The 19,974-nt window shown below is 54.4% G+C and overlaps 8 protein-coding genes across 8 annotated transcripts; 2 read left to right on the plus strand and 6 right to left on the minus strand.

The window, feature by feature from the left end:
• Positions 1–2,095: 2,095 nt before the first annotated feature.
• Positions 2,096–2,809, minus strand: J4E92_004148 (uncharacterized protein; the record flags this gene model as incomplete). The annotated part of the gene is made up of 1 exon (XM_051495540.1): positions 2,096–2,809. The coding sequence occupies one exon, from the start codon at positions 2,807–2,809 to the stop codon at positions 2,096–2,098; it is 714 nt and encodes a 237-aa protein (XP_051354559.1).
• Positions 2,810–3,244: 435 nt separating this feature from the next.
• J4E92_004149 (uncharacterized protein) lies at positions 3,245–4,921 on the minus strand (the record flags this gene model as incomplete). The annotated part of the gene is made up of 3 exons (XM_051495541.1): positions 3,245–4,382; positions 4,493–4,866; positions 4,913–4,921. 3 exons carry the CDS (start codon positions 4,919–4,921, stop codon positions 3,245–3,247), a joined length of 1,521 nt encoding a protein of 506 aa, XP_051354560.1.
• Positions 4,922–6,036: 1,115 nt separating this feature from the next.
• J4E92_004150 (uncharacterized protein) lies at positions 6,037–7,698 on the plus strand (the record flags this gene model as incomplete). Its single annotated transcript, XM_051495542.1, has 3 exons — positions 6,037–6,096; positions 6,147–7,508; positions 7,567–7,698. The coding sequence occupies 3 exons, from the start codon at positions 6,037–6,039 to the stop codon at positions 7,696–7,698; spliced, it is 1,554 nt and encodes a 517-aa protein (XP_051354561.1).
• Positions 7,699–7,850: 152 nt separating this feature from the next.
• On the minus strand, positions 7,851–9,553 carry J4E92_004151 (uncharacterized protein; the record flags this gene model as incomplete). The annotated part of the gene is made up of 3 exons (XM_051495543.1): positions 7,851–8,483; positions 8,532–9,142; positions 9,193–9,553. 3 exons carry the CDS (start codon positions 9,551–9,553, stop codon positions 7,851–7,853), a joined length of 1,605 nt encoding a protein of 534 aa, XP_051354562.1.
• An 881-nt stretch (positions 9,554–10,434) lies between these two features.
• On the minus strand, positions 10,435–12,329 carry J4E92_004152 (uncharacterized protein; the record flags this gene model as incomplete). Its single annotated transcript, XM_051495544.1, has 3 exons — positions 10,435–11,276; positions 11,323–11,675; positions 11,722–12,329. The coding sequence occupies 3 exons, from the start codon at positions 12,327–12,329 to the stop codon at positions 10,435–10,437; spliced, it is 1,803 nt and encodes a 600-aa protein (XP_051354563.1).
• A 726-nt stretch (positions 12,330–13,055) lies between these two features.
• On the minus strand, positions 13,056–14,362 carry J4E92_004153 (uncharacterized protein; the record flags this gene model as incomplete). The annotated part of the gene is made up of 5 exons (XM_051495545.1): positions 13,056–13,253; positions 13,302–13,574; positions 13,623–14,092; positions 14,142–14,202; positions 14,258–14,362. The coding sequence occupies 5 exons, from the start codon at positions 14,360–14,362 to the stop codon at positions 13,056–13,058; spliced, it is 1,107 nt and encodes a 368-aa protein (XP_051354564.1).
• Positions 14,363–14,852: 490 nt separating this feature from the next.
• Positions 14,853–16,415, minus strand: J4E92_004154 (uncharacterized protein; the record flags this gene model as incomplete). The annotated part of the gene is made up of 6 exons (XM_051495546.1): positions 14,853–14,882; positions 14,929–15,084; positions 15,132–15,902; positions 15,953–16,027; positions 16,076–16,178; positions 16,351–16,415. 6 exons carry the CDS (start codon positions 16,413–16,415, stop codon positions 14,853–14,855), a joined length of 1,200 nt encoding a protein of 399 aa, XP_051354565.1.
• A 442-nt stretch (positions 16,416–16,857) lies between these two features.
• J4E92_004155 (uncharacterized protein) lies at positions 16,858–19,766 on the plus strand (the record flags this gene model as incomplete). The annotated part of the gene is made up of 6 exons (XM_051495547.1): positions 16,858–16,893; positions 16,948–17,040; positions 17,097–17,182; positions 17,232–18,380; positions 18,428–18,548; positions 18,597–19,766. 6 exons carry the CDS (start codon positions 16,858–16,860, stop codon positions 19,764–19,766), a joined length of 2,655 nt encoding a protein of 884 aa, XP_051354566.1.
• Between the last annotated feature and the right edge of the window lie 208 nt (positions 19,767–19,974).

A 19,974-nucleotide genomic window follows, 5' to 3' on the forward strand; every position in this document is an offset into this window, starting at 1 on the left:
GTATTGGCGCGAGGGACCGTCTTGCTCCTGTCTCATTCCAGCCGCCCGCTTGGACGAAATTGACTGTTGGCTGCGAGCCGCTAGATCACGGCCAGCGACGTCATCAGGGTTTCTCGATACTCCAGCCGCGCCTATGCCGATCTGGAAACCTCCAGCGACGCCCAACCTCCACAGCCCGTACTCACCGCACCGCATTCTCCCTCTTCGCTGTCTCTACATCGTGATCCTGCCTTCACCACCCATCCCCGTCGACCGCTCTTGGGGCGCTCTACATGGCGTCAACTACTATTTTAGCGATGGCCAACGGGATGCCACGTTTCCCCATTGGATGGGTACCCCTGCACATTTCCAAGACGGTTTCCCATGCCGTCCCGAACCGGCTAGCGCCAGCAGCTTTCCTTCCGGAAGCCTGAGAGACGCTCGACGCACCACCGTTCTCTACACTACTCAAGAGCCTCACTAGCGACGCTGCTGTCCCTCTCTCGATCAACGTGTTGAATACGCTATCCCGCAAATTTGGCCGTCCTGTCGCGTCTCGGCCCGAATCTGCGCCTGCCTACAAGTAGCCCATGGAGCCACTTGTGGTGTCATTGTGCTGGAGGGCGGACCATGCGGCTGGATCTTGCAGTATACCAGAGTACACTAGGAAGCCTCAGCGGCTTTGGCGCTTCCATTCTTCTAGCTCCTGTCAAATGCGGCGGGGCGGAATCCCAAGACAACGTGCGTGGTAACAATGTGCCGAGCAGCTGCCATGCGAGACACGCTGCGCTCCAAACTTTAACAATCTCTACCCGTCAGCTGGCGGGTACCTGCCTCACGTGCGAACACCACGGCTGACAGGTACCCACCGCCATGCCCGCGTCACCCTCGGCAGAGGTATCGTGAAATCAGATAATGCCTGCTTGCAGCCCTGTACTCGCAATCTATCTTCATCCGCGACTTACCGCGCTTCCGTTCCGACGCTCGGAACGACTACCCCTACCAATCACCATCCAGAGGTCTTCGAACGGGTACCTTACATTGCCCATTACTACCCAACGCAGATCTACAGACAATCCCAATATCGAGACGCCACAGCCGTCTTCGGTGAGGTGAGGATGATCTTTGTGCGAACCGTTATCCAGGGTCCGCGGAGCTTTACCTATGGAACAACCACGGTACGCAATCGCCGATCAGATCGTGATGATCGCCACCCCAATGACGCGAGCACGAACGTTTGAGCCGCGCGTAGGAAATCCGTGCGAGATCTGTAACCACATCTCTCAAGAAGAACTAAGATTATTACTGAAGAATGAGCTGTTTCGCATATTTAATGGCATCCGAAGGATCATCTAGGAATTTACAAATACCATCTGCCTGCGCACCAGCATCGGATTTAACCTTGCAGCACAGACCACGTGGAAGTGTCTCGCCATTTCCTGCACCAGTACGCGAACATTAACGACAACACTCGCCATAGACAATATCTCCCAAATCAAAGGGCCAGCTACCATACGATCTAATCGAATTCACTTTTGCGTCACCGGAAGGTAAGCGGGTAAAAAGGCCAAGCGAATGACAAATACATCTAGTACTACATTTCCAGCAAGCCTCAAACACACCGACAAGACATCACCGCTCATTCAACAACCATCAATGAAACGACCGCACACCACATTGATCTAGACACTTCCAGCGCTTTGAACATCCTCGTCTTTTCCAAGACCTCTGCGAGTATTGGCAGCGCTACCAGCATTACCCGCACAGAGATCCAGCACCATATCTCCTCTGAACTCCGCATGACAAACCATACTCGGCTCGTTCGTGTAGGTCCTTCCGAAGTAATATATTGGGCAGTACTCCGTGCCTTTACACTCGATTGGACGACATACACTAGCATCACAGCCGTCTTTCGCTTTGAACGATACCTTCATCCCGTTCTGATACCCAGGACACATGTCGATCTTGTGTTGCATATCCGTAACGGACATGTTGAGATCGTTGAACTTGTTATGGCCGTACAAAGCAGGATGCTTGGCAGGATCAGCGCAATCCAGGAGCGAAACGTCTTGGGGTGAAGTCAGTAAAGATGTTACTCAGCTAAGACGCGTGCTGTTCACTTACCATACCAGAGCTTCTGATACGTATCACCAGCAGTCTTGTTCTGGACCAGCCCATACTCAAACTGTAGAATCTCCGCTGGCTTGCTGGGATTCCACATCTTGAATACCGGACTCTGACCGCGCAGCTTATCGTATTCCGCACAGTAGTCGGCTCGGCGCTGATCGTCATAGGCTGGGCAAGTGACGCGAAAAGGCTCTGTGTAGCTTCCTCCAACTGCGATAGTATGCTTGACGTGATCTTGGTAGAAATCCCAGGTTCCGTTGCCTCCTTTCTCCTCGGACCTGTCACCACCCAGGGTATAGGCAGCGACCGAGTTTAGATCAAACTCTTCCTGGCAGTGGTTGTTGATAATGACGTTACCGTACTCCGGTCCCTCATCCGCCACCAAGCCGACTGACTCCGCAGGTGATGCTGGTGACACACCCGATGCAGTCGCGTCAGCGCCGCCACCGCCGGTACCAGCACCAGAAGCCATAGCCGGAGGTGCAGAGCCCGCAGAAGATGCCACAGGCACGCCCATAGACGACATGAACTCCAAGACCGAACTCATCGACATGCTCCCCTCAGCCGCCGATGTCAAGCCCAGAAGCGGTGCCTCGCTCTTCTTGACTACGCCGGCGTGTGAGAAGGGGCTGCTCTGTTGGCCGTGTGGTATTAGTACCAGGGCAAACCCCAAAAGCATGAAGTACTCGGCGTAGAAAACCATCGTTGGGGTTGGGAGTTGCAGATATGAAGATGTGCGCTATGAAGAACTGATCGTCTGCGTAGCGTTGTTGGTACAGGTTGATAGAGAAGAGCGTTGTATTTTGCATGTAGTAGAAATTTGCAGGGAAAAGGTGTATGTGGAGGAAGATGAAGGGAAAGAAAAGAGTTGAAATATGTGTAGTGTTCCTGCCATGAGTCTTTGACGATGACTTGGAGCGATGCGGGAAGTGACTGGCGTTGACAGACGTCTGCTTGACTCGTACGGTGACAAGATTGTCAACGTCGCTATGAATCAACGCTTTTTCTGTATGTAAGAGTCATGGTTCTGTGCTGGTAAACCATCAGACCATTCTCATCTCATATCTATCCCATATCGTGCCCTGTAATGTTTTCCCGCCATCTTGCATCCGAATCTAACCGCCATATCTCCTGCCAATCAATCTCCAACCTCGAACCACTTGAGCAGCTCAACATTATACTCCTGGAATCCAGCGACAAGATCCGCAGCACCTACATTTGGTTGCTGTAGGAGAGTAGCGTAGAAGCAAGCTACACGTGTCGCGAACACACCCGGCCTGAATGCCACCCATTCCCGACGTCCCTCCGACTCCTGGACAAACAGACCTAGCTCGCGATGCGCAGATAGAGCAGGCAGGGATGCATCTTTCCAAGAGGACGCTCTCAAAGTCTGCTTGTGGGCCCGCCAGTCCGCACCTGCCTTTCCGTGGTAGCTGGTAGCCATCTGGAAGTCATGCAATTTAGCGTGAATCTTGTGCCACAACAACATTGATGTATACGATTCCTTGAAATCAGCGGTACCCAATTCTCTTTTCATTCTCTTGAATGTTTCGGTGGTGGACAGCTTGCATCGGATGAACTCGAGCTTTCTGGTCTTGGAACCCTGAGGGGTCGACGTCTTGAGCACCTCTACCAGCTCATCAAAGGCGACTTGTTGGTGGTAAGACTCTTCCGTTGGTTTAGGGTTCACGTAAGGATCTCCAGTTGGGTCCTCACGTGGTGGAGCATGCGTCGCAGCGTCCTGCTGTGGTTGCAGAGCCATGTTCATGAACCGGTCGATTAACGATGTGTCGTCGCTAGATTCGACCTGACGACCGTTCTCCTTGCTGGGAGGAAGACCGCTGCAGTTTGTATCGCTTATCTGCGTTGCAGATCGCTCATCCCAGCGTGTATACGGGGGACAATCTGTGTCCGGGGCGATTGTAGTCAAGGACGAGTTTCCTTCTTCCGTGTCCGACTTCTTTAACCTTCCCTTCTCCAGGGGCAGTGCATCAATCTCCGCGTCATCTTGTTCTTCGAGAGTACGTCCAAGCTTAGTACCGTTATAAGTAGATACATCGCCGATGATCTTGATATCTGGCGATATAGTAGGGGAGCCCTCCTGCTTGATAAATCCGTATGATTCCGAGTCGTCGCTGGGATTGTCATCGCCGCCATAAGAATTTGTGACAGTGCTCAGAGCGACATCTTCGGGTGCGCTATTACTGGAGGGGCCCCTGATGAAGGGCTTGGGTAAAGGCGCGTTCGAGAGAGAGCGCTCCTGCTTCCTAACTTTCCTAAGCGTGTCTTTTCGAGACGTAAAGAGGCGTTTCCCGATCAAGCATCTTAGCATGATCTCGATACTACCCATGTCAGTTCGCTTTCTTGGAAGACAGAGTTGTCTTACGTCGCTTTGTCATCCGGCTGGCTAATGCGAAGTTCGTTTGTTGCACTTCTTCGGTCATCGTCTCCCCATATAGAGCCGTAGCGCGACATCAAGCTTTGAGCTTCTTCCTTGAAGCACTCCGGATCCTCGTACGCCTTCCGTAGGTTGGGAAGGTCCTTGGGCAGTGTACTGTTGATCACTGCTTTCGTGACGCCTTCATAGAGTTCTTCTGCCTTTGGATCAAGGAGACGGTGTTTACCGCCCACTCTTTCATCCGCAGCCAAACCCAGACTGCTCAGGTAGTCTGCTACCGCCCTTTCTGACTTCATAGAGTCGGCCAGTAAGATCTCGCCCTCTTGTTTGAGCTTCACCGGATCCGCTACAGGCTTTGCTTCCTTACCAATAATTAGTCAAATTCGATAGCGGAGAGGCGTAACTTACCTTATCCATGGCGTACCAGACAATGGGGGTCTTCTCTGGTTGGGTTATCTTTGTGCGAAATACAGGATTTTGGATTGTGTGGGTGAGATGTCACCTGGACTACCAGGCGTTGTTGTGGTTACCTAGGTACTTGTGCAAAGGCCCCCAGGTTTTCTTGGCGAACTGATCACTACCCAACAACTCAGGAAAGCATTGAATTCCAAACAGCTATCGATTTCGTAGGGATATTAAGACCAAACCGCTCTACAGCGCTCTCCACCAGTGTTCGGACAAAGAATGTTGTTTTACGTCTGGGACTAAACAGAGTGGGGAAGTAACGTGAGAAGACTTCAGTGGTGTCTTACAGCGACGATCTCTATTTCATAAACGATGAGACTCGAACTATAAATATGTTTGGGAAGAAAGAAGTGAGATAAAGAACGGTATGCGAGGGTTAGGGGAGAGATTTGACGCAGACAACCCGGAATGCTACTCCTGCATACGATGAACGTTAGTTAATTTTGACTAAACAAGTCCGAGTAGCCTTCAAGTCGCTAGGATCATGTTCTATCATAATCCCCTTCCTCCGCATGTTCATATTGTCTGTCTTTCTACAAGCGAGCGCGCTTGGGTTCATGTAAAACAAGGTCAATACAACGCCCGTAAGCCGTCGGAGAGATCTACGGAAGGTAGGATGAGGCTTATCTCCACTATGTGTGTCAAGGTACGAGTGACTTTGATGGATGTGTGAATGGAGAAAGACTCACGACCTTGCGTGCTTGCTCATCTATGTCTGACGTTCCGGAGCTAGCTGGCCACGAGGAAAACAAGTCCGCGCCTTCCCTGAGTCAGCCACAACCCACCCAATCACCACACAGTACCTGACTACTCCGCACTCCAGGCCCTCGATTTTCCTCCACATTCCGCGTCGGCGCTGTTCCGCCCTCCCGCGTCAAGATGCCGACGCAACCCATACTAGAGCTTCCCGAGGCTGCGACGATGCTTGGGTATACAGATATCCGGGAGCGCGCCAATTCTTCCCACAGTGATTTGTTATCTACACCTCCACAGTCTGTGAGTTGAGCGCTGTATAGCTTATTTTGGAAGTCTGGAAGTTTGTATACTTCCGCAAAGTCCAGCCCAGTATGCCGTCAATATCCCTCACACTGCGCACTGCGCGCACCTTTTCGCGAAGCACAACAAAAGTCGGCCTGCCTTCGCAGCCCCATTCCCCAACAGCTGCTGACTTGAACAGACATACCTCAACCTCTCGCGCTCCTTCTCCTCGTCTCTGCGCCGCAATGAGATCAACAAGGTCTACCCGAGTGCCGCAGCGGCTATCGAAGACATGGCCTCTGACAGTACGCTGCTATGCGGAGGCTTCGGACTTTCAGGCGTCCCAGACACGCTCATCCACCAAGTAAAGAGCACACCACACATCACAGGCCTAACCGCCGTATCCAACAATGCCGGCATCGTTGGAGGAGGCCTCGGCCTACTACTCGAAAGCAAGCAAGTCAAGAAGATGATCGCCAGCTACGTAGGCGAGAACAAAGTGCTCGAGCAAATGTACCTCACCGGCGAGCTAGAACTCGAACTCACACCCCAAGGCACCCTCGCCGAGCGATGTAGAGCAGGCGGCGCCGGCATCCCAGCCTTCTACACACCCGCCGCCTTTGGCACCGTTGTGCAAACCGGCGAACTAGCCCTCAAGCACAACAGCGACGGCAGCGTAGCCCAATACTCCACACCGCGCGACGTCAAAGTCTTCGCAGGCAAGAGCTACGTAATGGAAGAAAGCATCAAAGGCGACTACGCCTTCATCAAAGCCTACAAAGCCGACCGCCTAGGCAACGTGCAATTCCGCTTCTCAGCCCAAAACTTCAACGGCGCCATGGCACGCAACGCAACCACTACAATCGTAGAAGCCGAGCACATCGTCGAGCCCGGCGAGATCCCTCCCAACGCCGTCCACGTCCCCGGCATCTACATCGACCGCGTAATCCAATCGACCGCGGAAAAGAAGATCGAAAAGGTCGTCAACGCGAAAGACCCCCAGGAAGCCGTCTCCGCCCTCGGCGCCGGCGACGCAGCCTCGAAACGTGAACGCATCGTGCGCCGCGCAGCCAAGGAATTCAAGAACGGCATGTACGCCAACCTAGGCATCGGCATGCCCATGCTCGCCCCGTCCTTCGTAGACCCCTCCGTAGAAGTCCAACTTCAATCCGAAAACGGCATTTTGGGTCTAGGTCCATACCCGCAAAAGGGCCTCGAAGACCCTGACCTTATCAACGCGGGCAAGGAAACTGTTACTCTTCTCCCCGGCGCATCGTGCTTTGGCTCTGAAGAGAGTTTCGGTATGATTCGTGCGGGCAAGATTGATCTGACTATCCTCGGTGCTATGCAAGTGTCCGCTAGAGGTGACCTGGCCAACTGGATGTTGCCCGGTAAGGTCAAGGGATTCGGCGGCGCGATGGATCTTGTTAGTAATCCGGAGAAGACGAAGGTGGTGGTCACGATGGAACATACGGATAAGAAGGGGAGGCCCAAGATTCTTAAGCAGTGCGAGTTCCCGCTTACGGGTAAGGCCTGTGTGAGCAGGATTATTACGGATTTGGTGAGTACCCCCTCTTCTCCTTTTGGGTTATTTGAATTGGAAACTAATGATTGCATAGTGCGTGTTTGATGTCGACTTTACAGAGGGACTGACGCTTATTGAGCTCGCGGATGGCGTTACTGTGGATGAGGTGCGGTCGAAGACTGGTACGGACTTCAAGGAGGCGGCGGAGATCAAGCCGATGTTGTAGGAGACATAGTCTTCACGTTCGAACAAAATACCAATGTCGCTTTTCTGCACAGATGATGCACCTCTATTCCAAAACCCCAAGCCCGCTATGAGACAAGTACACAAACTAAGCTATTGATAATGCAAACACACCAACCACCACGTACAACTACTCTACTCCGTCCTCGTCTTCAAACTACCACTCGCCCCATCAACAGCGGGATCGTAATCGCTTCCAGCCTTTAAACTCTTACTCCTTGACGGTACCATCGTAGGATTAGCCTCCTTCAACGGATCCACCTCAGCAGCCTCAATATCACTGTCTTCACCGTCAATACCCGCCTCACGCCTCCGTCTCTGGCGCTCCAACCACTCCTCATCATCCTCATCCTCGCTATCATCCTCACCAACAACGCCATACCTGCCCTCACTAGCACCACCGCTACCATGCTCAGGGTCCTTGATAAAGTTATCAATGATCCAGTACTGCAGCGCGTTCATAATCAACGGGAAAATGAACATGACGAAAGTGATTTGCAGGGCAGTATTTCCCTCTGTCCAGCGCAGTGCCCAGTCTCCTACCCATGCGATCCAGGGGAGGAAGGCGAAGATGGCGAGAACGCAGAGTTTCATGCCGATGAGGCCGAGGAAGTAGATTATGGATTGCTTGAGCCACCAGGTTGCACGGGGTGGTTGGCCGTAGTTGCCGCTGCGGATGGACTCTGGGGGGTTGGCTAGCGGGGTTTTGGCGAATGCGGCGTGGAGGACTTTGAGGAGGAGCACGAGGATTGGGATACCGATTGTGGTCTGGTATCGTTAGTTACTGATTGCAGATGTTCGTGGAAGTGAACTTACGTCGATGGCCAGGTTGAGGAGGTAGAACGAGCACGGGTTCGGCTGGTCACCCTCCTCGTTGGTTCCAGCATACTTCGTTGTCGCGCTGGTTGTTGCTGCTACGTCAAATTTGCCGGAGGACAGCATGGACATCAGGACGTTGGCCAGATGCAACAGAACCGAGCCAAAGACCTGCTTGGAGACATCGAAGAACCAGATCTTTATGGGCCTTCGCGGAGACTCCCTCAGCCTCTTGATTGCAAGAGAGGATACGGCGAGTAGTCCAAGGAAACCTTGTACAATCAGTGCAAAGTTTCCAAGGAGGTTGCACTCGCCCTTGTCGCTCTCGCCATCCATCGGGTTTCCTTGTGCGGCTACAGCTTTGCTAGGCTCGGCGGCTGGTACTGCTGTCTTCTCAGGCTTGGTCTCTGCCGGAGTAGCTTCAGACGAGGGTGTAGATGTAGGTCTGGGTACGTTTTCGGGCGCGGCTTCTTCGTCGTTGGCATTGACGTTGTCATCCGTAATACCAGTCGGTGTCGGTGTCGGTGTCGCAGGGGCAGCCTTCGAAGGCTCAACAGGTTTCGCAGGTTCCTTTTCCACGCCGTCGATGCCCATAAGCTCGGTCTCAAAAACTGCACGCACCATTAGCCAGACCCAAACTCTCCGCATAAAGCAAACATACCCAGCGTTGATCCCGCAGGAATCTTATCACCCATAGCGTGATTCCCATACGCCAGACCAGGCGGGATAACCAACTTCCTGGCCTCTCCAATACACATATCCAGCAGACCCTGATCCCAGCCCTTGATCACCTGGCCCTTGCCAATCGTGAATGTAAACGGTGCGCCACGGTCGTAGCTCGAGTCAAACTTGCTGCCATCGCTCTGCAGCGTGCCCTTGTACATCATCGACACTTTGTCGCCCTTCTGAGTCTTGCGCGTACATTCCGCTGGTCTGGTGACTTGGACTTCGAGATCCTGCGCGAAAGCAAGCGAAGGCAACAGCGCGAGGGGGAGCGCAAGGAGGGAGGTGAGGAGCCGCATGGCAGGCGGCAGTAAAGCGACGTGATGTCGCGGTCGCGGTCGAACAAGAAAAGCGGATGCGGTATTGCGCGTGAGGTAGGAGGTAGAGAGGCAAGAAGCAGTGCGAGTTAATAAGCCACGATGAGGCTGATTACTGTACCGTACTGCCGGACTTTCGGGGCTTCTGAAACCTGCGTCGTGCGAAACGAAGCGCTTAACGCTCGCAAGTGCGGACGTTTGCCCGAAACAGATATGCCGGCGTGTAAACGGCGAGAGAAGGGGAGAGAAGGGGGTCTGACGGTCAACGCCAGATGTGGATGTGCCAGGTGGTTGTGGCAGGTGTTCTCGACGTGCATGGCCACATGAGGTAACTGCGGCCAAGGGTCCTAGATTGTCCCGCCGATCCCCGAAATGCCTCCGCCGTAGTCGATTGGTTGTCTACTCCTTGGATCTCAAGCTACAAGATGCACTACAGCACGTAGTACCGAACAACTACCTTGGATCATCCGCCTCGTACAAGGAAGAACCTGAATTTGAACAGGTGCGCTGTCGTCTACATCAGGACGAGACCTGAAGATTCCTAAATTCCAAGACGACTCAGAATTATAGCAGGTAGGGTGTTGAACTTTTCACGTTTGTACAGTGCGCACCACTCTTTAAGACTATTTTTGTTTCAACACACGAAATAGATATTGATATGATAGTACATAGCGAATGTGGTTCAGATGCAGTCTCAAGGAAAGGGTATAGTAATCCCACGGCAGGGCAGCATTCGCACACCCGCCTTCCAAAACTTCCCAAGTCTCCTGAACGCCTGATGATGCTGACAAAAAAGTGCGATGAAATACCCAACAATACACACGCTGAAATCCAGAATGATTTGCTTGCTACACACATGTATGCTACTCAGTGTCCCGCGCAGTCTTGATCGGACTTGCTCTCGCCGGGCTCTCAGATACGGATGCCCCGCTTAGCCCGGGCGCAAGTTGGAGACTGTTGCGTACGATGCCTTGTCCTGGCCGCACGACGACGCTTCCTCTTCTGTCGCGCTCCAACGGATCCACGGTGTTGACGGGCGCATACGTCTCCTGGTTCTGGAGATGTGCGTTCATCCGCGCCTCCTCTCTCATCTTCTTGATCTTCATGTAGTTGTATGCCGCGATGCTGCCAATCGTGACGACAAGCCCAGTCAGGTTGATGGGCGTAAGGGGGTCCTTGAAAACAAGGTTCGCAGTCCCAATCGTGACGACCTCTTTGAAAATGCCACAAATGCTAAGGGTGACGACTGAAGTGCGCTTCAGCAGAGCGAACTCGGAGGCGGTCATAAGGAAGGCGAGGACGCCCGGGAACAAAAGAATGCCAATGCCGAGGCCGGCGCCCCTGGCTTCGAAAAGTTGTGAAAGGCCCTCCATGAGCGCGGGGAAGCCTTCCACGGGTATCGCGAGAATGAGTATGCTGATGAACATGACGGGTGCGAGGAAAAAGATGGAGGAAAATGGGTTCGCTGTCGCGGGGTTGCGGAGGAGCAGGATCTGGGTCAGTGACCAGCGGAAGCCGGACGAGCAGGCCGAGACCATGACGAGGATGAAGCCGAGGGTGTGGAAGGCAGCCTCGCCGGCTACCATCATGACGACACCGCAGGTCATGATGAGAATGATGAATACGAGTCGCCAGGAGGGTTGTTCGAGGCGGAAGAGGAAGGCAAAGATGAGGACGAAGCCGAGTGCAGATGACTTGCACATAGCTGTTGCTGTTAGTTGTAATCGCAGAAAGGAGATGTCATCCCTTACTGAAAAATGTCAACGAGATGAACTTCAAGCTCGTGTTGCCCAGGCCAATGTCCATGCCAGTGGCTGCACCACACGGCCCGAGTCTGCTGAAGTAGAACCACTTGGTCATGAGCGGCTTCTTGGGGTCGACCGGCTCTACGCGCGAGCCGGCAGCGTGTGGGTTAAGGGAGTCGTGTCGCGGTCGGAGGGAGGGTATTAGGAATAGGACGAGCGACGCGAGCGTAAACTGGACTATCATATGCAGACATGTCGTGAATAGCGGAAAGGGAAAGATGTTCTTGGCCTCGCCGTCGCCCTTGGCTTCCTTGAACATCCACTTGTTGTAGACGGATATCGATATCGAGAAGAGGTACCTGGGTCTGTCAGCGCGTGTCAACCGTACTCCTATTGACGTCCTACCATAGACATATCAGAACGCCATTGACTAGCATCGATTTGAGCAAGTTCTGGTCGGCGAGCTTCTTCTCCTCCTTTGTATATGTATCATCCGGCACGATGCGCTGGTCGAGCAGCGTGTTCCGCCTCTTTCTTCTCCGGCGTCTCCGCCTGTCGCGCTTGGTGAGGCCCGTCTCCTCGTCGTCTTCGAGCCCGTCGGCGCTCATATCGTCGTCGTCGGCGCTGTCACTGGACTCGTCGTCGGAGCGGTCTGCACCCGAGGAGGACTCCTCTCCTTCTTCGGCAATGTGGTCGGAACGGCGGCGTCGGTGTTTCTTCAGGTCTGTCTTGGTGGGCAGGGTGGCGCCGGCGAGCGAGGAGGAACGTCTGCGAGCGGCCGTGTGCTCATCCGTCATGGTAGGGGTGGGCGGGTGGATGAGTTTCGCAATGTTGGTGCGGTGCGAGACTCTGTGGCCGTCATCCGAACCCAGGTCGGAGAGGGAGCTGGCGGAGGGCAGGGAGGGTAGTGTTCTCAGAGGAAATTCATTCCCCGGACTAAGCAGCGGGCCTTGTTGTGTAGCGGTGTCCTGCAACTGCAGCCAACGAGTTATCCGGGCCCCCTCTGAAGTCATGCTGCTCGACGGCGTGCACCTGATTCGCTTTAGCCTGGTCGCCAAGCCGAGAAGGAGGAAGACGGAAGACCCGCCAGCTGGCCCGGTTTCCTAGCAGTGCTAGCGACGGGCTAGCATCAGGGGCTTAGCGGGAGGATGCGTCAAGGGATGCTTCAACGCGACAGAAGGATGCAGGTACAAGCAGACAGACGCGACAATATCACGCCCGCTGCCGCAGCGCGCGACGTTTTGATTGTTACGGCCTGCACTCTGTGACACCGGCTTGGCCGGCTCTTCAGACGGCGCACCCAGCAGCGGCCAATCACCACCACGTGTCATAATTAGTTGTTAAGCGGGGAAGCTCGCCGCGGGAGATCCACCAGGTGATGAAGATGGAGTCTAGACGCCTGCCAGCCGAGATGCCGACTACTGCACGCGACCACTTGCTATGCATCATTCTCTATGTCATGGAAAATGCACATGTTGGACTGTCCAACACCCACAATCTGCAATCCCTTTGTTGACTATTTTTGGTCCAAGAGTGCCTACATGCTTTTGGAAAAGCATGATGCTCACGACCCGACTTCCGAACCCAATGCACTGCGGGCCCTGCATCTGCAGTCCACCCTGCATGCCAACCTTCCATCGATGAAAAGTGCGCCAATCACTGCGCCGACCACGGAAAACTCCAAGGATATCCAACCTCGAACGCCATCAGATGCGAGTCTAAACTGAGAAAACGTGTGACTATGTCGGTGTCGGCGGCATTACGGGTGCTGAGGGCAGCTGTTCGATCTGCCGGATCAAGAAGCTCTTCTCGTCGATGAACTGCTCGTCCTCTGTCCGATCGTCCAGAAACGACGGCAGGAAGCGCAGTAGCTTCTCCCGGTTGCTGATCAGAATCCGTTGCACCGCGACTGATTTATTGGGGTTGGCAACAAACACCTGCGTGTGTTAACATGCGCACATCTTCGCACACTTATCATTACTAACCTTGAAGACGTGGAAGCCCTCGTAGTTGATCATCTTTCTGTCGTCCCGCAGTAACTTCATGATGATCTTGAGATGTTCCCCCGAATCCACATATTGCGTCATAACGTTGTAGTTCGCCCGGTCGAGCAGGATCTCGCCCAGAAGCTTGATCGACTGGCGCTTCGTCACATAGCTCTCCGACTGGACCAACATCGAGTTGTATTTCGAGAAGAAGGCGTCGAAGTTCGTTTGTAGGAACGTAGCTACCAACGGCTTGTGCTTTGTCAGGATTTCCTATCGCATGTTAGCCCGTGAAATGCCATGCCCAGCCAGCCAACCTACCCTAAATGTGTTGAATGCGTCTGCGCTGACTTCGAATGCGCCCTTGTCTATCCACCCAAAGAATTTCCAGAAGACACCATTGCCGGTGGCTGGTAGATCCGGGTTCACGTTGCCCAAGTCGAGCGTCTGGCCGTCCTCCATTGGCTCGTCGTAGAGCAGCAGCGCAGCAATCGCATCGTATTTGAGTGCCTCGCGCAGGATGCCACCACATGGCATGGCGCTTTCCCGCCTATCGTAGCCTCGACATAGCGCTATTATGATATCCGGTCGGTATGCGACGACGTGCTCTAGGACTTGTGGTGTGGCCTGCCCGGCGGGCTTGTAGCGGAATGCGGTCGAGAATATGACCTGGGCGTCTTTTCGTGATTCGAATGGGAGCTTGTGGATGTTTATTGCTAGCGCGTAGAGGAGGTCTTCGTTTAGGATACTCGTGAGCAGCTGGAAGACAGCCTCGGGATTTACTTCTGTGTCTTTGGCACGTCAGTATACTCTCTACTATGTCGCAAGAGACGAACGCACCGGGTGTGCCCTGAAGCCTAATCTTCATCTGCTGCAGGTCTAGTGCTAGTCCTTCCTCCAGCTATCACATGTCAGAAATGTCTCCCAAGCGCTGCACTGCAGTCGGCTGGTCGCACCTTGGGGTTGGGTTTATCCTCCTGTCCTAGCCGCAACGTAAGCTCTTTGATGGAGCGGGTAAGCTCGAGGTTGTTCTTCTGCTTGTTTCGGAATAGGAACGCCATGTTGAGGGGGCTCGGAAGTTTTGCAGGGCGGGGATCGAGGTGCGAGGGCGGCGGTGCTATGAGGGGCTGCGATTTGAGGCCAGGGCCGGGAAGCTGCTATCTTGACGGCGACAACATACAGGCGACGGTAGGGGAATATGGCTTGGGCTCCGAGGGCGGTTATGGCATACAGGGGGCCAATGCGGTTGTTGTCCTGTCTCTGCTCTGCCCTGGTGATGCTGTTGCTTGTGAATGGCCCGAGGATCAACCCTGCCTGCCCGGCTAGTGCACCCTGCGCTGACTTGTACTTCCACTCGCCCACAGTTGGTTACCCATATTGGAGCTAACTTTTCAGTGGATGGCTAACAAGAATTAATTATATCACTATTTCAATTATATACGGACAGATTTCGTCATGCTACTGACAATATGTTCAACGCGCGCGGAATTGCCCCGCTCCTCCACATCGCGTCTTGACGCGTATATCCCAGACCAACAACCAGACCTATGCTCACGACGAAAAGTAGGAATGCTCTAGGACCTGATAAAAAATTAGCCATGTCTTCAAGTCTGGCCTCTCGTCTCACCTTGGATGCACTCATTCTCGAGCCACTCTCGTATTTGACTAGACTGCCAACAAGATCTCGTTCTTGCTCTGAAAGACTCGGCAGCAACACCGACCAGTCCTGGGGCGGGTACTCGTAGAACTGGACCTTGCCCCAGTCGCGGAAACCTGCAGCCTCCTGCTTCAATCAGTAAGAGTTCGGGTAAGCCGGGCGCATAAACCTACCGGCCAGACCTCCAAGTTCGGAGTTCCGAGCTTCTTGAAGACGCTCTGTATCAAGGCCAGGTCACTTCCTAATTCTCCAGAATCGAACAGTGTCTCGTGACTGGGATCGAGTGCTTCGGCAACTGTGCAACCAGCAGCCCACAAATCCAAGCTGCAGCCGTACTTCTGGTTCCCGAACAGCAGCTCTGGCGGTCGGTAGCAGGTAGTACCAACGTCGGTAATCTTCGCATCCGCTGCTTCTGGACCCGGTGCTTCGGGCGCCCACGCGATGCCGAAGTCGGAAAGATATGCTGGTCCGTCGAGGGATTTCAAGAGTATATTGGAAGGCTTGATGTCGCGATGTATTATCCCCTTGCCATGGATGTCGGCTAGGGCGGTGAAGAGGTCTTTCAAGCACGACTTGATCTGGCTCTTGGACAGCTTCTTGTCCCGCAGTAGGTCGTTGAAATCGTGGCGCACGAATGGAAAGACCAGGACGAAGTGGCTTCCATTTTCGCGGAAAGTCTCTATGAGAGGGATGACCCGCACTGATGCCGCCATGGCGAGTATCTTGGCCTCTCGCTGTGAGTCGTGCGGTGGCTCCATTACCGATGGTGTAGTGATCTTCAGAGCCACGACATTGGTCTTGGTGGGTGACTTGGTGGGAAAGTAGCTTTCATTTCCAACTGCAGGCGCTTTGTAGATGACGGAGAAGAGACCTTCGCGGTGGTACAGTGCATTCTGATACTTGCCAATCGGTTTGCCGCCGGGTGTTGGGACATAGTCTTCGTCCTAGGATACGAATTAGTCGATTTGTGGTTTTTAATATGGCAACTACTGACCTCTGGTGTTGGAAAGTCGAGTGACGGTCTGGGCAGATTTGTTATCTTGCCGTTGCACAATCTGTCGTAGTCGTCCTGTGACATGGTTAAAATGGAATCATAAAGCACCATATTGGTCTATACCAGAGAGTGAGCGTCGGCGTAGATTGTCGTCTCAGCTACAGTGGCCTTTTTGCGAGCATCGTCTGCCGACAGTGAAGGGTGCGCTGCCTGGAAGGCCGATGTCCTGCAATAATGTTAGTTTTGAATTTCCATGTCCCACGCGTGCTGATTGGGCCAAATCGTCTTTTCCAATCGAAGATCGCGATCAAGCAAGTATGCCATTCACATGGTCGGGCCCCGTTCCGGACTATAATGTACCAGGTTCCCTAGCGTGACGGTATAAACATGTTACCTGCATTTTTGTGACAGCCATCAGGCGGGCAGTGAAGCCCAAGCTCGCTCGCCAGTCCGAGGAAGCCATGTGGCGCGATTACTCAGACGCAGAAGTCGAGGTAGGAGACATGTAGCGGTGTCGCCAGGCAAGAGAAGGAGACCAGTCGCCCCGACTCAGCGTCCGCCACTGCCCAAGCCCGCGCGGTCGGTGCCCAAAGGCAGCGTGGTCATGGTCACAGAGGTCAATGTTTATGCAATCACTCGTCACGTTCTGGCGCGTCTCAGAATCTTCACCAACGCCCCGACTGGGTCAGGGGAGGCATCTCGAGGTTTAGTCGTTTCCCAGGTTACGTCAGACTCCCGGACGCAACCGCGGTGGACTAGGCCGAAAGCGACGAGCCCCAAGCCATGACAGCCAGCGCAGTTGTGACAGCTCCACGACTCCCGACCAGCCCGCCGAGCTGCCTCTCCATGTAAATAGCCCGAATCGCTTCTCTGTGGCTGTGCGCCCGTCCCCCGCATTCCTCGCCATGGAGCTCCAACGCAAAGAATACCCGGCATTGCTGGTGAGAGTGCCTCGATGCTGCCCTCCCAACTTCTTCGGCTCACACCATGTATAGACATCGCTGTCGCCCGCCCAGGCCGTGACGGTCCTCGACACCCGCATGAGACATGTCGGCCAGCTCAACACCCACATTGCCGACTGGCTGCAGGTGCGTCCGGCCCAGCTGCCGCGCATTGCCATCCATACGTGCTCACCAATGCGCAGGAACGCCGTCGCGTCGAAGAACAATACGTCACCGGCCTGCGCAAGCTCGCAAACAGACATCCTCCCGATGAATCCTCGGACCTGGGGTATGCACCCGCTCCATTCGTCCCATAGCGCACCAGCTAACACAGGCAGCATCTTCGCGACGCCCTGGCAGAAGATCGTGAGCGCAACCGAATCCATCGCCGCATCGCATGCGCATCTGGCCTCCCGGATCGAGGCCGACGTCGAACGACCCCTTCGCGACTTCTCTGCCAACAACCGGGACGTGCAGGGCTTCGCCAACATCCAGGGGAATCTCTCGGCAATCGCAAAAGACATCGACACGGCGCAGAAGAAGCAAAGCAAGCTTCGTGATAAGGGATCGAAGGCCAAAGCTTCCGCCGTTGCCGACGCCGTACAGGATATCGAGAAGGCAGAGCTGCAATGGGACTCGCAGGCACCCTACGTCTTCGAGCAGCTCCAGGCCATTGACGAGACCCGTCTGAACCACCTGCGCGATGTGCTCACGCAATTTCAAACGCACGAGGTAGACCAGGTAGAGCGGAGTAGAACTACCGCCGAAGAGACTCTGAATGCCATGCTGAACATTGAAACCGCCGATGAAATACAAACGTGGGCGTTGCGAATGCGGAGCGGAGATGCACCCCAGCCTTCGCGGAAACCAAGCAACCCACCAACTCCCTCGCGCACCCTAGCACCCCCAGCTTCTGGACCAACATCCCCTACCGCAGTTGATGACAACCGGAGCCAGAAGAGTGGCTCTGTGCCGGAGAAACACAGCTCCAACCCTCTCAAGCGATTTGGCACGGTATTGGGGAGGAGGAGACAGAGTGCGCATCCGTACGGCCGGGCGCAATCACCAGACCGACAATCTTCTTCAAACCTGGGCTCGGCATTTAGTGGATTTGGCAAGGGCAAATCGAAAAAGGGTGATAACCAGGGCCCATCGCTGCCTCCTACTGCGGAACGCCCGGTATCACCTCTGCGACAATCGCAGAGACCCAGTACTTCTCAAAGATCCGATTCCCAAAGCATTACCCGCCAGGCCAGCACTGATGTTGCGCCTAATGGCCCCACACCCGAGTCGACCGTGGAGACAGATGCACCAGCCGCCGTCAATGGCACTGCACCAGTCCAAGAGTCCATACCAGAGCTCAAAGAGCCACTACCGCCACCACCAGTCACGGAGACGCAGCCAGAACCTGAAAAAGATGCCGAGGGTTTCTCTGTGCCTCCATCAGCTCTTGATGCCATCACCGAAGCCGAGAGAGAAGCAGGCTTGTAAGATGACCATACACACGACAGTCTACTCAGCTAACCACTAACAGGGCACAAAATGACGGCAACGCACCACCCCAGTTTAAGCTCGACATCAGGAATGCACCCATTCAAGAGGAAGATGGAGATGCTGATGCGGCTACCGCCAACCTGGTCAACATGCTGCGCACAGTAAGTAATAGCAGAGGTGTCTTCAATCCTATACTAACACCCATACAGCAAGCTGCCCAGCCGAAGCGGTCAAGCACGTTGCGTGGTCGCCGAGATGTTCGTAACACGATATTCGTACCAAACCCCGCAGCACCCGAGCTTCAAAGCATAGGCGAAGTGCCTCCGCTCCCAACGAGCGATTCTGGTCTCGCTTCTGGCCCCGGTTCAGCAACATTCCCTGCCCCTGCTATTCCTCCCCAACCTGCATCTCCAGCTTTCAAGCCTCCCCATCGCGCATTGCTGTCAGACGACCATCCAGCATCGGATACGCAATCCATTCGATCGGGCCGATCGCTAAGCAGTTCCGCTAGCACCACGATCAGACATCCGGACCTGCATGAACCAGGGCTCAATGCGTCGCTAGTGGAGACCGTCAGCGCCTGGTTCGAGCAGGGTAACGTTACCAAGGCCATGGTAATCGGGCAGGTCGCGCTCGCGTACAACCCCGTCGATGTCTCTGCCGGTCCATTGGGCACCGAGAGCATACGTCTGGAGAACTTCCCCGTGCTCGAGAAGGTAGCGCCCAACCCTGCCTTCATCGAGCAGTCAACAGACAGCCCAGGCAACTACACCGTTGACCTATCGAAGATTATGAAGACATCAGTGGCCTTCCACTACCAGCTCCACATCGAAGACAGCAACATAGCCTCGCTCCCACCACTCATCCTGTCACCAGCCTGGAAGTCAGAACCCACACAAACCTCGGCCATCCTCAACTACTCCCTCAACCCCCGATTCGAACTCGGTGGCGCAACCAGCATCACCGTGCGCAACCTCGTCCTCGTAATCCGCCTTGAACCCGGGTCCAAAGCAACGTCCTGCCAATCGAAACCCACGGGTACCTTCTCGCGCGACAAAGGCCTCATCTACTGGCGCCTAGGCGACGTGACCCTCTTCAAAGACTCCGCTCCCCAAACTCTCCGCGCCCGCTTCATCACCGACGGCCAAGCTAAACCCGGTAACACAGAGGCCCGCTGGGAGATCAGCGACGAGCAGTCATTGACTCTGGGAAGTGGTCTGGGCGTCAGCATGAGTGCGCCACTGAACGCGAAGAAGGACGATGGCGAAGCGGACCCGTTTGCGGATGCAGAGGAGAATGCGCCGCCTAGTCCGGCGATTGGCTGGAAGCCTGTCGCCACTGTGAAGAAGATTACCAGCGGGACTTATCTGGGTGTGTAGATGGAGAGGGATGTTGTTTTGAATAATGGGCAGGAGGAGGAAGACGTGGAAGTGTAGATGCACGTACGAAGATGTTAATTACCCCAATCTATTTAGACTACCTGCTATTTTCTTTGTGTATGTGTGTGGGCTGGATTTAGGGAACGTGTTGTTCTTTTGTAAATAGGTTGGGTATGTGAATGCAGTCTTGATATCCCATCGGAGATGT

Source organism: Alternaria infectoria (genome assembly GCF_024043175.1).
Source record: "Alternaria infectoria strain BMP 0036 chromosome Unknown scaffold_5, whole genome shotgun sequence".
NCBI lineage: Eukaryota > Fungi > Ascomycota > Dothideomycetes > Pleosporales > Pleosporaceae > Alternaria > Alternaria infectoria.